Source organism: Symphodus melops, assembly GCF_947650265.1.
Source record: "Symphodus melops genome assembly, chromosome: 2".
Lineage (NCBI taxonomy): Eukaryota > Metazoa > Chordata > Actinopteri > Labriformes > Labridae > Symphodus > Symphodus melops.
This window is the reverse complement of record NC_136692.1, coordinates 18,139,614-18,155,750: the sequence shown is the minus strand read 5'-3', so window position 1 is coordinate 18,155,750 and position 16,137 is coordinate 18,139,614. Positions and strand designations below refer to the sequence as shown.

At 41.6% G+C, this 16,137-nt stretch overlaps 1 protein-coding gene across 1 annotated transcript; it reads left to right on the top strand.

Moving 5' to 3' along the window:
- Nucleotides 1-1,847: 1,847 nt before the first annotated feature.
- Nucleotides 1,848-15,890, top strand: LOC306820229 (docking protein 3-like). Its single transcript, XM_079338002.1, has 7 exons — nucleotides 1,848-1,934; nucleotides 4,083-4,161; nucleotides 13,311-13,447; nucleotides 13,537-13,647; nucleotides 13,794-13,863; nucleotides 14,513-14,685; nucleotides 14,830-15,890. Exons 1-7 carry the CDS (start codon nucleotides 1,878-1,880, stop codon nucleotides 15,754-15,756), a joined length of 1,554 nt encoding a protein of 517 aa, XP_079194128.1. The 5' UTR covers nucleotides 1,848-1,877; the 3' UTR covers nucleotides 15,757-15,890.
- Nucleotides 15,891-16,137: the final 247 nt, after the last annotated feature.

Sequence of the window (16,137 nt, the reverse complement as noted above, 5' to 3'; positions counted from 1 at the left end):
GTCTTGTGCAGGTGGCATTATGGCTATGATTTGATCCAGTTCTTCAGGCCTGGACTTTAATCAAATATGTGAAATCCAGGGAAAATATGAAAAGAAAGGGAGTCTTAACAACTTCCTGTTTGTCAAAAGCTTTGCAGTTTGAGAAAAGTACTCTACATACAGCATTAAGAAGAGGTGGGATTTTCAAGAAGGCATCCGTGAACTATTCTGTCAAAAACAGGCTTAAAACCCCATTTGATCAGGACCAAACTGTTTCCTACCAATTCTGAGACTGCGGCTGAAAATTCAAAAATTACACACGTCTTATTATTACTACTTCTCATCGAAAAACATCACAGGGATAAAAAATAAATAAAGAAGAAACGTGTGGAAGAAAGGAAAAATGTGCTGATATGGCAAATCCACTGCAACTGCACTAGGTTGATGTCACAGATGTCACGTGGACCCCAAAAACCACATCTAACACCAACTAAATTGTTAACATTTTGTTTAATACCGTAAAATAAAAGAATGATGAACTATTTAAGGTATTTACAGTTTATGAACCAGAACAGCCACTCAGAAAGAGGCAGCTATTAGAGGCTGTTTAAAGTGCTTCCTCATTGATGGACTCAATCTGTTCTGAATTGCCTTTTATAAAGTGCATGTCATAAGATAACTTTTGTTGTACTGTGACACAATGCAAATGAGAATTAGGAGAGTACCACTTGATTTCTGTGCAAAATGTCAAGGGTCATATATGTAGTGTAAATGTGAAATAAATTGGTTAAGTTGGTGCCTTTTTGACCAGGAAAAGGGAGAAAGTTTCTTCTTGACTGATGTGGATGAAAGACAACAACTCCCAGTATGCACAACACTGCAGTTAACTCCCACTGAAGCGACAGTGTATTTACAGACTGTCTACAACACATGACCGTTAATATTTTCTCAACTGATTCCCAGATTTCTTCCAGAAGGAATTGGCATCTCAAAAAATTCTGGCAGCAAACAGACTCTATGTCTGTGTCCATAGGCAAACAGTGACAGCACCGGTATGGCTACAGGCAGGTGATGTGCACCGACTACTGAGACCTGCTTGTCAGCAGCAGACAGCTCCCGTTCCTCGATTATCCTCAAGTGGTCGCTGCTATATTGCGGCTTGTGAAGATAAAACATCCAAGTCAAGCACAAGACCTTCAAAATCCCCTTCATCTATATCAGTTTGAAGTTGAAACATACTTTTTTTTGGCCATTCTAACTTTATCCACGTCATAGCTTCCTGGCAACATGGCTGACATTAAATTTGAATTCTGGCAGTGAGGTCCTGCCCCCTGATCTATAAAACATCTGGAGCTTCAGTGGATCGAAAATATGAGGAACTGGGATGCACAACCGTTCAGAAATACTACCAGGTTTCTAATGATACAAATCTTAATGCGAATGGGTGAATTAAGCCTTTAAGTGCATCCTGAAATCAAAGCAGGTTGTTATTTGTAGTGTACAATATATGTGTTTGCCAGTTTTGTATTTGTTTGACAGCATAAAAATCTAATAAATCTGACTATTTAACCATTAATCCTCATAATAATAATAATAAAAAAACAAAAAAACTCTACAGAACAATAGCTTTCTTGCACCATAATTATTGGTCTGTCATAAACATATAGCAGTGGATTACTTTAAATATAGATAGGATGTGTGTAAACATTGAATTAGTGCTGAACTTGTCTCCTCTCACTTGTGTAATCTCGGCTTCACCTCTACAGGTGGGGATCGTATTTCATGAATGTTTCACTGTGGTCACGCCCCACCTCTATTTACCAAAGGGAAAAAAGAAGAGAAGGAAAAATCTCCTTTCAGGATCCAAAGGCCAAAACTGACACGCATTTTCTCTTCAGATGGACTCTCAGACAAAAACAGGAAAAGCTTACCTCCAACCACGCAAAGCTGGCAAAGTGAGTACAAGCCTTATTGATCTTTCTCTCTCACAGTTATACTTGAATACATGAATACGTTTATTTTCTGTGAAGAATGCATCATTTTTAAAAAATCATTAAATTGGATAATTGCCAGGAAGCTGTCGTTGACTGCACTACATTTGTGATTAAAAAGGATTGAAAGACAGAAAATGTGCTATAGAAAAATGGTTGGGGCCTTTATGGTTTTAAAAGGTGAAACAAAAAATGTGTAAGGCAGTGTTTTTTATCAGTTTCATTCAGATTCCACAGTAATCTTAACTCAGTATAGAGTAGAGCCATAGTTTTGTTTGTGAAGGCTGTTAGACGCTCTGCGTGTTGCTCAAAAGAAACAACAGAGAAAAAATCCAAATGAACAAGTTGAAACACAACTGCACATTCCTGTGCAGCTCTGACAGAAAGTACACTCTGTGTGGTTTCACAGCAGCAGTTTTGATTGATGACGTTAATCTCAAATGTCTGGAATTGAACTGAAGAGAATCAATTACCAATCAAAACATATTTTACATCAAACATGACAAGTAAGTGACTTACTTTAATTTATATTCACAGAAACAGGCATACTTTCCTTCTTTTTATTTTAAAGGAGTGACTGCATCAATAGGGTGTCATAATTTGTCCTTATTCATGGTGTTACATTCCTGGACTATTTACAATGTGTCACTCGAGGGAGTGTTGATATGGTTGAAACTGACAGTCACATTGGTTTCTGTCATAGACTGTTTACATAACCACCGTGATGTCACTGATGGTCAGCTTGTAGACAGCTGGAGTTATCAGCTGAAGTTACTGGCAGCTTTGTTTCTGAAAACTTTGTTAAGAAGTGGGATGCTAATTATTGCTAAAGAAAACAATTACATGTACTTACTAAATATGAGCAAGAAGTGCAACAAAAATCTGAGCTTTCTGACCCTCGAGTGACTTCCTGTAGTATGGTGTGTGAGATTAATATTTTTGAGGTAATAAACATCCAGTACTTTCCACACACACACGTCTACTTGTGTATATCAACGGTTGGTAAATTAGGTGACATGCTTCAATATTTCATATTTTTATTTTCCCGCGAAACAGCACCATTCATGGTCAAATAATAAGCACACACTTGTCATTTCCTCTGCGTCTCCTGCTCCTGGTCTCTGTGACAGACACCACACAGTGCAAAAAAACACTTTGTCACCTATTGGTTACTTGAGTGGAGTTTTGAGGCCTAATGATAGTATTCACCATATTGAAAATGCTGCCTCAACGTAGCTTTCTGTCACCCAATAGCCAGGTTTAGGTGTGGAGCTGAGGCGGAAACTTACAGCTACAGTAAAACACACTCGCTTTCAATCATATCAGTCACGCTAATTCCATTTTTAGATAATTATTTTTTTTTAATTTACCCTTATGTACAGGAGGAAAGTGGAGAGAGTTGGGTAAAGGGATGACAGAGTGGGGAATGACTTGTGAGTCAATCCTGGGTGACCCACCGTAAAGACCATAGCCTCTGTACATGAGGTGCACAAATAGGCACAAGGCTATTGGGTGCTGCTTTTGTGTAACTCTTATCTGTTATAAAATCAAAACGAAACAAAAAAATCCTCCTATACAGTATGTAACTTGCAAGGCTTTTTTCAGGAGGCATTTTTGCCTTATTGGATAGGACAGCAAAGAGAGAAAGAAAATGTCGAGCAAAGGACCAACGGCTCCTATGACAAGTACTACAGCCTTTTTTTTAACACTGGAGATATCTGTTGGTTTTGCACATGGTGTAATTTGGTAATGTTACTTTTTGATCAATTTGATACACAAAGTAATTTAAAACAAACTTCTTTTTCAAAACCAATGACTCACCTGCTGTAAAAACAGATAAAGTGCACTGTAAGGAGTAAGCAGAAATAAGTGAGAGGAAGTGTAACATGGGATAATAGAGACCACGATACCAACATCTGTACCGAAGAAGACTTTAAACTAGAGATTGAGATCATTCACTTACAAGAAAAAATGTTAAATGAGGTAAATATAGAGAGTTCTATAAACAGACTCCATAGAGTTTCTGATCTTAGAAAGATTGGAGGTCTAAGACTCAGAGGCAACAAAACTTTTTCAACTTTTTCTCCTCCCTATCTGTCTGTCTTTTATCAGAAATGGAAGCCAGTGTGGTTGACTCTGTTTCCACACAGCAGCAGTGGAGTGGGACGACTGGAGATCCAGGCTATGGGAGGTACAGTGAAGTTTTACTTCTTCTTATTCCCATTTGACCCAAGATGGTGTAAAGGTTTCACCATATCAGAACATCAGCCTCATTATTTCACAAACGACTTTTAAAATTGGAGGCACCAGAAGAATAACTGAGATCTTTACACATTGGAACATCTTAAGCGCTGAGTCCACTGTGGGGACTAAACAGTCTAAACAGTCTGACTGAAATGTTTCAAGGAGCATTTCACTGATTTCTCACAAGGAGTTGTGAAAACTGCGAAACAGAAAACGTAAACTAAGAGGGTGTTTTTTTGGCTGTTATAGACTCAGGTTATAATTCCAGTCTAACAAGGCTTCTGATGTTGCCAGCATTTACTATAAAGGAAATCCCGCCTAGATTTCCTTTAACGTGTCGCCTTGTTTACGATGTCAACATGATGTAAGGGCAGATTTTTAGCTGCACTTGGAAGGTGAGATAAATCCATTTTGATTTCGACAGCATCTTTTTTTTTTCTACAGTTGTTAAAAATAAGGTGAAGCTGAACAAGTTTGGCTTTTATTTGACAGTAAAAAGTTGTTTTAAGGAGGTGTTCGCACACCAGACTATCTCATAAAGTAGGTGCGTAGGGCAGCAAAAAAAAATCCTGCACAATACTATTGCTAAGTATCCCCAATTTATTAGAAAAATCAGAATGCTTCGGTCCCTCTGAACCTTTGCCAAGATGTTGAAACATTGTGATTTCTGGAATGAATTGGTGATACTCTCGCAAGAGTCATGTTTGGGATGTTTTCTTTCCAAGTCAGTAAAATTCTACAAAAGCAACATTTCAAAAACTGAACTTCTGAGTATTTATTAACTAAGCTGTATGTTTTGGGGCTTAAGGTCAAGCTGTACAATTGTCTTTGAAAATGCACTATGCAGTTTTGCTGTTTACAGCAAAGGCACACATGATGCAGAGCAACTTCAGCCAAATACTTCTGCTCAGTGGCATCTGGGTGTCCTGTGTAGGAAGTAAAAAAAGGGGAGAGGATATGAACTACGGGAGCCCGAGGGGAGTAAGTTAAAATATCTTAGTATCCCAAAAAGAATATTGATTAATTAAAATGATGTATTTCCCAGCTCTAATATTTATTTCTTGACTTACTTCTTGTACTTAAATTTTTATGGTCATTTTATTTCTTTATTTCCTGCATTTCTTTTCTATATTTTACTGCTTTAATTTCTTTATCTTTTTCTTTTATTTTCTCTTTTCGCTCTCTACTTTCTTTTTTTTTTTAGTTTATTTTTTTAAATAAATTCGAATTGACTGTTGTCCTCCTTGGTCTGTCTGCATTGTTAGTCTTGTTGCCTGACAATGATTTGCATTTTAACATGCATAGTCTCTCTTTCAGAATAAAACACTTGCCTGTTTTGGCTCTGCATGGTAGAGGTCTTCCCTTTTAAACTTGCTTGTAGTTTCTAGAAATAATTCCTGCCTAAATGAGGTGAGGGATACGCTATACATTTTTTAAATAAAGTCAAGCTCCTTTCAAACATTTTAGTGACATCCACACATGTACATCCCTAATGGACTCCATTCTTCTGACGTTGAGGTACAAGAAAGATGCTAAAAATGTCTTTGGATGACCTCCTGTGACTCGATAAGTTCAACATCCCTCATGAGGATAATAAACCACCGGTGCATGCTGGGTGCTGGATATACAGTATTAACATGTCAACAGCGCAGCATGAGCAGTGTGTTTGACATTTTCACTAGAACCCAGAAATACTGATAGTGTTATTTAAATTCAGCAGCAGGACACAGGCACTGCAGACTTAACTTGTGACTGCGCTACATACAGCGTGCATGTTAAATAATTCAAGACAGAAAAGGAAGAGCTCAAGAGTGATAGGGATGTGGTTCTCAACCTTTATAAAAAGGAACAACAACAAAAAAAAAAAAACATTTTGAAGAAATAGTAAAAAGACGTACTTGTTGAGATGACTACTAAATGAAAATATATGGATTTTTAAAGTTGAATTGGCATTTCATTGAATTAGATTTAAGCACTCATAGAAATACACGTACCGCCCTCTGAGAAACTGTGTCAGAATGATACATGAAGTCTCAGATACAGCAGAGAATCATCACAAGAAGAGAACACATGGCTCAGCCTTTATATTGGAATAAAGACAAGACAGTATGGACATTGGTCACACAGTGAATTTAAAAAAGCTCTAATATAGAGAGCAGTACAGTCACAGCTTGATTCACACTGACAGGAAGTGACAGGTTGTGTAGCACAGATTAGATGTAAATTATGACCTGAGCGTGTTTGCAGGCGTTTGTGTGAGTGACCTCTTGACCCAGAGGACGAGATAAACACTCAGACACGGTGTTGACAAGGACAGCAGGACTGTGCTTCATTTGGACGACTTCTGAATGAATGAAATGACCTGGAAGTGTCTGAGGGACCATAACAGTGACAGCTGGTTCACTGCAAAAAAGTATAAAAAAGAACTAGAATTAAGGCTTTCTAGTCTAGAGAACTATACAACAGTCAGGAATAATAAAGTATTCTGGGCACAGATACATATTCTTGTGTTACAAATGAGATTAACCAGAGAAATAAAAAAAAAAAGTTCTTTAAACGTTAATTAATAATAATTAATATATATAATTATAATAATATGATAATTATTATAAATAATAATTTATTAATTAATAAAGTCAAAAATCACCTTTGGGATTGTAAAACAGTTGAAAACATTCGTAGTGTCCTCAGATGTGTAACAGTGTTTTGTGTTTGATCTTCCGTTTACAACAACATAAATGTGTGCTGTGCTGTCAGATTGACAACAACACAGTGAGCTGCATTTGATCTTGATCTTTTCTTCATTTTTAAATTGATAAAAAATACAGTTCTTGAATAAATTCCCAATAAGTAGTTCTCTATATACCTCAAAACTGAAAAGTGACACAAACCAATATTTTACTTCCCGGGTGTCATCCCAAAATCTTAAACCGTGATTGACTATTTGTCTTTTCAGGGGCAGGATTTAAGTGAAAATTGAGTATTTGGGCTCTTTACCTAACAGGATACTAGTGGTTTTCTTTACATTACGATAAAGCATTTTTTTGTTTTATTCTTATTTCAAATTGAAAATCAACACTTTGCGCATGTTTTACACAAGACAGAGGCATACAGAAGGACAGGAATGAGTTAACTAGCATTTACTTTCAAACTCTTGCACCTTTGGCAAGGAATTACAGGAACTATGTTTCAGTCACATATTTAATTTGTTTTTGCAAGTTAGACAGTGTGCAGGAGTTTGGATTTTTGCAATTTGTAATTTATGGAGTTCTTGAAAATGTCAACTTGGATAAGCATTTTATTTTTGAAACCTTAGAGACTTAAGTAAAAAAATGTACAGTACATGTTGACATTCTCTTTTAAAGGAGAAACAATTAATGGACATAGAAAAAAGGTCAACTATTTAAATTATTTTCTGTGCACACAAACTTTATGCTTCCCCTGCATACAAGTTCATGCTTACCATATGCAGGTCTAGACATGCCCCTGCTTACGAGGAAACTAAAGTACAAAAAATCTCCTGAAACAGGCAACATGCTTAAATGTAAATACTAGTAAAAGGAAAAATCTCTGTTGAAGTATTACATTTCTTTAGCCTTTGACACTTTGTTGAAAAATAAGAGATTATACAAACTTTGGATGTCTCATAGTTCTGAGTAAACTTCCACTGTCTCTTCTTGAAATTAATCAGTGTCATCTCAATAACCTCAAACACAAGTTCATTTAAAGTGTAATCAGAGGTTTCTCTCTTCTAACATTTGGGGGGGGGGGGGTCATGTTTTTTGGGTTTTTTTTTTTTAATCACTGCATGGTAGAAAACAGACTTCACAGCAGGGTAAAAACTTTCAGGCAATCAACAAAACAAAGGGAACATCAGCAGGAGAAAAAGAGCTGATGGCAGAAAACATCCCTGACCAAGAACTGCTGCTGTGTTTGTTATGAAAGTGCATCTAAAGTCAAGTCTGTTCTAATCTTGTAAGACGTAGGCGTTATAAATAAATCTTACTCAAGAACAAAGTCCAAAGTTTAACAGAGTTCAGAGTGTTTACTTTGTTTGCTAAGTAGGTGTGTAAAGGAGTGCTTAATGTTGCCTTGGTAAAAAAAACATGACATTAATCTAGTTGTTGACCTTCATTGTTTGAAATATATTTCAGGTTATCTATTGAAGAGTCAGACCTGAGGAAGCTCAGATATAGTCGGTGCTATAACAGTCATGTCTCCTTTTTGTTCTGGTGACTTACAGTGTAAATCTGGTACTGGAAAACATGGGTCCTATTATTTTGCCACATTTTTGTAGTTTGAACTGCATTTTTGGGGGAAATGGTTCAGCAGCTAGAAAACAAGCTTACATAGCTGCAACATACATGTAATCCTTGTCCAATACAGTACAAGTACTGTTTTTTGCCTCTCAGAGACTCAGATTATTATTTTTTACCATCTGAAAAAATCCCTGAAATTATCAATATGGAAACATTTCTTTGTTAAAGACTAAGTGAACAAGACACAGCTGTTATAACCCAACACCAGATAACACAAACGTGTGTTGCTGTGCAAGAAATATTTGCAATAATAAATAATGAGAAAATATGTGTCTAAAAATGAACAAGCAACAATTAGAGAAAGTGTTTACCATGCAGTCCCTTTAGAAGAATGAGCAATCTTCCTATAAAAACAAAACAAGTAAACCACTAAAGAGAAAGATACTTCCTGTTTTGATGTCACTTCCTTCTTTCAGCACCTGTCCATGCTGGATCCTCCAAGAAGGCATAGTGCCATCTCGTGGCTGTTATGTAAACACAGCTCATTTCACTCCAGTGTGAAGGCCTTATATTACACCACAACTTTCAAGAACTTGCCTCGTTACAGAATGATGGACTGATATTTTCTTTTTTTAGCATTAAAAACTTAAAATGTACATAATGTTAGAAGTCATAGCTATTGCTGAAAAAAGGTTTAAAAGATCTCATCTGAAGTAACCTGTTACTATTAAAAGTGATCAAGCTCACTTTTAATATTGAAAAATGAGCTTGATTTTATAGTATTGAAATTATCAAGAGCTTGTGAAAATGTTGAATTATATTTTCTTCCTGATATTGATCCTGAATATATCCATCTGCTGAAGAATAATACAGTCCAATAATACAATCCAAACTGGAGTAAATTAATTAAATCTAGATAAAAACTAAGATATCATAAATTAATTTTATCTGATACCTTTATCTGGGTTTTTGTCTTTTAAAAATCTGATTTCAAGATTTGATCTAATCCAGTTGCTTTAAACTGATGACATTGTGATTTTTTCAAACTGGGTTTAAATAGTTGATAATGTTTCCATGGTTTTCGAGCAGAAAGTTTAAGGAATGACAAATAAGGATTATTATCTTGTGTTTGAACTGCTACCTTATCGTGGTGGGGGAGTTTGAGCACTCGAATGACCCTAGGAGCTATGTTGTCGGGGGCTTTGAGCCCCCAGCAGGGTCACCCAAGGCAAACAGGTCCTAGGTGACGGGTGAGACTAAATGCAGTTCATAAAACCCCTATGATGAAAAACACAAATAGGACCGTGACGTTGCCCGGCATGGCGGAGCCAGGGCCCCACCCCCGGAGCCAGGCCTGGGGTTGGGCCCCGCAGGAGAGCGCCTGGTGGCTGGGACTTTGCCCGTGGGGCCCGGCCGGGTTCAGCCCGAAAGGACGACGCGGGCCCGTCCTCCTGTGGACCCACCATCCACAGAGGAAGCCGTAGGGGTCGGGTGCAGTGTGGATCGGGCGGCAGTCGACGGCAGGGGCCTCGGCAACCCGATCCCCGGACGCAGCTTCTGGCGTTTGGGACGTGGAACGTCACCTCACTGGGGGGGAAGGAGCCTGAGCTTGTGCAGGAGGTTGAGAGGTACCGACTAGATATAGTCGGGCTCACCTCCATGCACTGCTTGGGCTCTGGAACCCAGCTCCTTGAGAGGGGCTGGACTCTCTACTTCTCTGGAGTTGCCCGTGGTGAGAGGCGGCAGGCTGGTGTGGGCTTGCTCATAGCCCCACAGTTCAGCCGCCAGGTGTTGGAGTTCACCCCAGTGAACGAGAGGGTCGTGTCCCTACGCCTTCGGGTAGGGGACAGGTCTCTAACAGTCGTTTCGGCCTACGGCCCAAACGGCAGTGCGGAGTACCCGGCCTTCTTGGAGTCTCTGGGAGCGGTGCTGGACAGTGCTCTGACTGGGTACTCAATTGTTCTACTGGGGGACTTCAATGCTCATGTGGGCAACGACAGTGAGATCTGGAGTGGGGTGATTGGGATGAATGGCCTCCCTGATCTGAACCAGAGTGCTGTTCTGTTATTGGACTTCTGTGCTAGTCACAGTCTGTCCATAACAAACACCATGTTCGAGCACAGGGATGTCCATAAGTGCACGTAGCACCAGGACTCCCTAGGCCGGAGGTCGATGATAGACTTTGTGGTCGTGTCATCTGACCTCCAGCCGTGTGTCTCGGACACTCGAGTGAAGAGAGGGGCTGAGCTGTCAACTGATCACCACCTGGTGGTGAATTGGATGCGCTGGCAGGGGAGGAAGCCGGTCAGACTCGGCAGGCCCAAACGTGTAGTAAGGGTCTGCTGGGAACGTCTGGCTGAACCCTCTGTTAGCGAGGTCTTCAACTCCCATCTCCGGACGAGCTTTTCACAGATCCTGGGGGAGGCTGGGGACATTGAGTCCGAGTGGACCATGTTCTCCACCTCCATTGTCAAAGCAGCTGCTCTGAGCTGTGGTCGCAGGGTCTCTGGTGCCTGTCATGGCGGTAATCCCCGAACCCGGTGGTGGACACCAGAAGTAAGGGAGGCCGTCAAGCTGAAGAAGGAGTCCTATCGGGCGTTGCTAGCGCATAGGACTCCTGAGGCAGTTGACGGGTACTGGCAGGCCAGGCGTTCCGCAGCCCGGGCAGTCGTGGAGGCAAAAACTCGGGCCTGGGAGGAGTTTCGGTCGCCCTCGAGGAAATTCTGGCAAACCGTCCATCGCCTCAGGAGGGGGAAGCAGTGCTTCACCAACACTGTTTACAGTGGAGGTGGGGAGCTGCTGACCTCAACTGGGGATGTAGTTGGACGGTGGAAGGAATATTTCGAGGATCTCCTCAATTCCACCTTCACGTCTTCCACTGAGGAAGCAGAGGCTGAGTGCTCAGAGGTGGATTCATCCATCACCCAAGCCGAAGTCAGCGAGGTAGTTGGCAAGCTCCTTGGTGGCAAGGCACCAGGGGTGGATGAGATTCGCCCTGAGTACCTTAAGTCTCTGGATGTGCAGGGGCTGTCATGGTTGACACGCCTCTGTAACATCGTGTGGAGGTCGGGGACAGTGCCTCTGGACTGGCAGACCGGGGTGGTGGTCCCTCTTTTCAAGAAGGGGGACCCGAGGGTGTGTTCCAACTACCAGGGAATCACACTCCTCAGCCTCCCTGGGAAAGTCTATTCCAGGGTACTGGAGAGGAGGTTCCGACTGTTAGTCGAACCTCGGATTCAAGAGGAACAATGCGGTTTTCGTCCTGGCCGTGGAACACTGGACCAGCTCTACACTCTCCAGCGAGTGCTTGAAGGTTCATGGGAGTTTGCCCAACCAGTCCACATGTGCTTAGTGGATTTGGAGAAGGCATTCGACCGTGTCCCTCGCGGCGCCCTGTGGGGGGTGCTCCGTGAGTATGGGGTTCGGGGCCCTTTGCTAAGGGCGGTCCGGTCCTTGTACGACCGGAGCAGGAGTATGGTTCGCATTGCCGGTAGTAAGTCGGACCTGTTCCCGGTGCGCGTTGGCCTCCGGCAGGGCTGCCCTTTGTCACCAGTTCTGTTCATTACTTTTATGGACAGAATTTCTAGGCGCAGCCAGGGGCCGGAGGGGGTCCGGTTCGGGGACCACAGGATCTCGTCTCTGCTTTTTGCGGATGATGGGGTCTTGTTGGCTCCATCGAACCCGGACCTTCAGTGCGCACTGGGGCGGTTCGCTACCAAGTGTGAGGCGGCTGGGATGAGGATCAGCACCTCTAAATCTGAGGCCATGGTTCTCGACCAGAAAAATGTGGCTTGCCCCCTTCGGGTCGGCGGGGAGTCCTTGCCCCTGGTGGAGGAGTTTAAGTATCTTGGGGTCTTGTTCACAAGTGGGGGGAAGATGGAGCGTGAGATCAACAGACGGATCGGTGCGGCGTTTGCAGTCATGCGGTGGCTGTATCGGTCCGTCGTGGTGAAGAAGGAGCTAAGCCGAAAGGCGAAGCTCTCGATTTACCGGTCGATCTTCGTTCCTACCCTCACCTATGGTCATGTGCTTTGGGTCATGACCGAAAGAACGAGATCTCGGATACAAGCGGCCGAAATGGGCTTCCTCGTAGGGTTGCTGGGCGCACCCTTAGAGATAGGGTGAGGAGCTCGGTCACCAGGGAGGAGCTCGGAGTAGAGCCGTTACTCCTCCACATCGAGAGGAGTCAGTTGAGGTGGTTTGGGCATCTGGTCTGGATGCCCCCTGGACGCCTCCCTAAGGAGGTGTTCCGGGCATGTCCCTCCGGGAGGAGGCCTCTGGGTAGACCCAGGACACGCTGGAGAGACTATGTCTCTCGGCTGGCTTGGGAACGCTTCGGGGTCCCACCGGAAGAGCTGGAGGAGGTGTCTGGGTGTCTCTGCTTAGACTGCTGTCCCCGGATAAGCGGTAGAAAATGGATGGATGGATGGATCTTGTGTTTATATGAACCATATCTCTACTGTAAAGGGGACTTGCTTCTTTTCTTATGCAGCCACAGCAGCTGTCACACCTCCTTTTGAACTTTTTTTGAAGTCGCCTCATACATTTCATCCCTCATTAGAGAGATTGTGCACAACATTTTCTTTTCTCAACATCAAATCCCAACAGTGCAAGTGACATTTATACACATTATAGGAAATAATAACAATAATCAATAATAAAATCCAAAGCAACATAATGTTATTTGTACAATTTAATGACACTGCTGCTCTATCACAAGTACATACTGTATATAACTAATTTTTTTAGACTGAATTTTTCCAGGATCATCTTTTGGATCTCTACTGATCTTAAACTAACAAAAACCTTGACTGTTTCTTCATTGTGTGTCCACCAGGTGGCGATGTTGGAGGTGATCATGGTTCTGGTGTCAGGAGGCATCATCAGCCTCAAGACAGAAAGACAAAGATAGTGCGACTGTCAGAGCTCATCAGTGTCCTGAGACTCCCCCCAAACGCTGAGGCCTGTCCCATGGTAGGTCTTTATAAGGTCACATAAGGATCAGTAGCTATTCAATAAAAAGGTCATTAAATAAGACACACCCCTATCTCGGCTGTTTGCAGGAAAACATGTCAGCATTTTGTGTGGAGACTCAGGACAGGACGATGGTGTTTGCTGCACTCAAAGACGACTGTGTGGAATGGGTGGAAAAACTGTGTCAAAGCACGTTTCAGGTGTGTTATTACATTCATCTTGGGTAAAAAGGCAGTGAAATGAATCCTTCCATGTTATATATTATCAGTCAGATAACAGCTGTTTAACAGGCACATTTTCTGTGAAGAAGTAAAAACTCAGCGCCTCTTTCTCCTGTCTTTCTCAGAGAGGCAATGCTTCAGGCACTGATCAGCTTCATATGGAGGAAAACCAAATATATGCCTCAGTAAATGAAGGTAAACCATTTCCATCCCTACATTAGTTATTCCCTTATTCTTTCTGCTTGATTTGTGCTCCATAATTATCACCAACTCTTATAGCTTTTCCTCAGTTACTCCAAATGTTTATTCCTAAACTAAAATCCTACTTCTTACTTACTAGAAAAAAGTCTGGATAAAGTTGGGGTGAACAGATACAGCTGTTAGCGTTCACTCTTTCACCTCCCCAGGACAACATCAGGAAATGTTCAGGAGTTCAGAGTAAAAGGGATTAAACATGGTGCCTGAACTTGAATACTTTACTTAAAGAGTATGCAGCACACCAAATTTTTAGACAATACATTTTGATGAGGTCCCACATTTTAAATCACTTTTCTTGGCTCAAGGTTGAACTTGTTTTTTATAAGACCTTCATAGATTTAAACATTGTAAATATGCTGTGGCTAATAGTTGGTTACTGCAATAACTAAACATGGCCGTTTTGAATTATTCGATGAAATGACATATGGCATTGTAATATTGAACTGAGAAACAAACTACCAAGTCACACACTCTTTGCTCAGTTCAGTTGTAGTGTCCAGAGTCATTTATGTTTATCCCTGATTGAAAAAACAAGGACACGAGTGATCCTCAATTAGACAAAGAATATTGTCATTTCTCTTTCCAGCCTCAGAGTTCTGGGTGGTGGTTCAGAGGACTGACGCAGCGACACGTTGTGGCCTGCAGGGGTCATACTTCCTGCAGGTCGGGGCAGAGGCACTGCTGCTAAAAGAAACACAGAAGAAAAGTATAATCAGAGAGTGGCCATATGAACAGCTGAGGCGATATGGAAAAGATAAGGTAAGCTTTTTGTAAACAACACAAACCTTCCTGTAGCTGCTCATCTTGTGTCTCTGAAAACTACTTTATAGGTGCACTGTCCCTGTTCAAATATAGAAAGAACATGATTGTTACAATAAACAACGCCTTGTGTTTTCTCATCAGTTGGCCTTAACCATTGAAGCAGGACGACGCTGTGACTCTGGTCCTGGAACATTCAGCTTTGAAACACAGCAGGCTGAGAAAATATTCTCCCTGATTCAGGTCACCATCAAACGGAAGACTTCACCTGTTTCTTTAGGCATCCCAAACCAAGAGAGCGACAAATCAGTTTCCAATATTCAAGCCCATTCCCCTCTCCCAAAGATCCCTGATCTGACCAGTATGGCTGCCATCCTGGAGAACAAAGTGAGGACACAGGAGAAGAAGGCTGCCCTTTCAGAGGGAAGTTCTCAAGAAGATTTGGCTAGTTCACCTGAGTGTATATCAGCAAAGCCAGCTCCTATTACCCTCATGCCCCTCCCAATGATCCCCACAGAAGACGGCAGCTCTGTCAGCCATCTTGGCGGACAATTAGATGCTGTGTATGCTGACCCTGCTGATTGCATTCAATCTGTTACCAAACATCATCCAACCACAGCTTTGTACGTAGACCCTGCCAGTGTTCTCCCGATTAAACCTCCCATATCAAGGGAATCAGTCAGTCCCATCCCAAGCTCCTCGGCTTCAAAACCCTGCGTTAGCATCGATTACAAAGATCCAGTCTACTCAGAGGTGTACGACCAAATCAGTCCATTACAAAATAAACAAATTGTGATTCAGAGCACAGCACAAATAAAGTGTTACGCTCACGATGAACCTATTTATTCTGAGCCCATGACCAAAAAGGAGGAGGAAACTCATAAAAATGTAATCAAAACAGATCCGTTCGCCCAACTTTACGCTCAAGTCAACAAAACAAAACCATCCTCTGGCCCTCCTTTGTCTACGAATACTGTCCCTTTGAGCTCTGCTTCCTCTTCCTCTGTTACAACAAAAGGCACAGACCATAATCTGGATGATGTAATCTACGAAAACCTGGGCATCATTTAAAAAAGGAAACACATACATGACAAGCCTAGTATGTATTGTTGGTTAACAATGACTGAAAAAAGATTCAGAGTTCATTGTGAATTGTTGTAAGTATTAAGTAAGTAGTAAGCACTCCTGTATATCTTAAAATAAAAAAAAAATTAGTACATTTAGTTATCACAGACATTTATTATGAGAGGAAGGAAGGTGACAAGAGATTTTTTTTTTACTAAAAACTGCAGTATTTTGGTACTATTGCTGTGTCTTTATTTTTCTGCCCATGGGGGAAGAGACTTCTCCAAACATATCCAAAACCCTCAACCAGCACACAAAGGGAAAAAATCTGCTCTTTAAAGTCGCAGGACTCTATCAGAATAAAAGGCTTCAGGTATAGCTATGGCT

What these genes read in the sequence shown, in the direction of transcription:
- LOC306820229 (XM_079338002.1), top strand. Translation starts at nt 1,878, where the DNA reads ATGGACTCTCAGACAAAAACAGGAAAAGCTTACCTCCAACCACGCAAA. An exon ending in GGAGATCCAGGCTATGGGAG is followed by an intron (nt 4,162 to 13,310) that starts GTACAGTGAAGT and finishes TGTGTCCACCAG; the next exon opens with GTGGCGATGTTGGAGGTGAT. An exon ending in GGCGATATGGAAAAGATAAG is followed by an intron (nt 14,686 to 14,829) that starts GTAAGCTTTTTG and finishes TTTTCTCATCAG; the next exon opens with TTGGCCTTAACCATTGAAGC.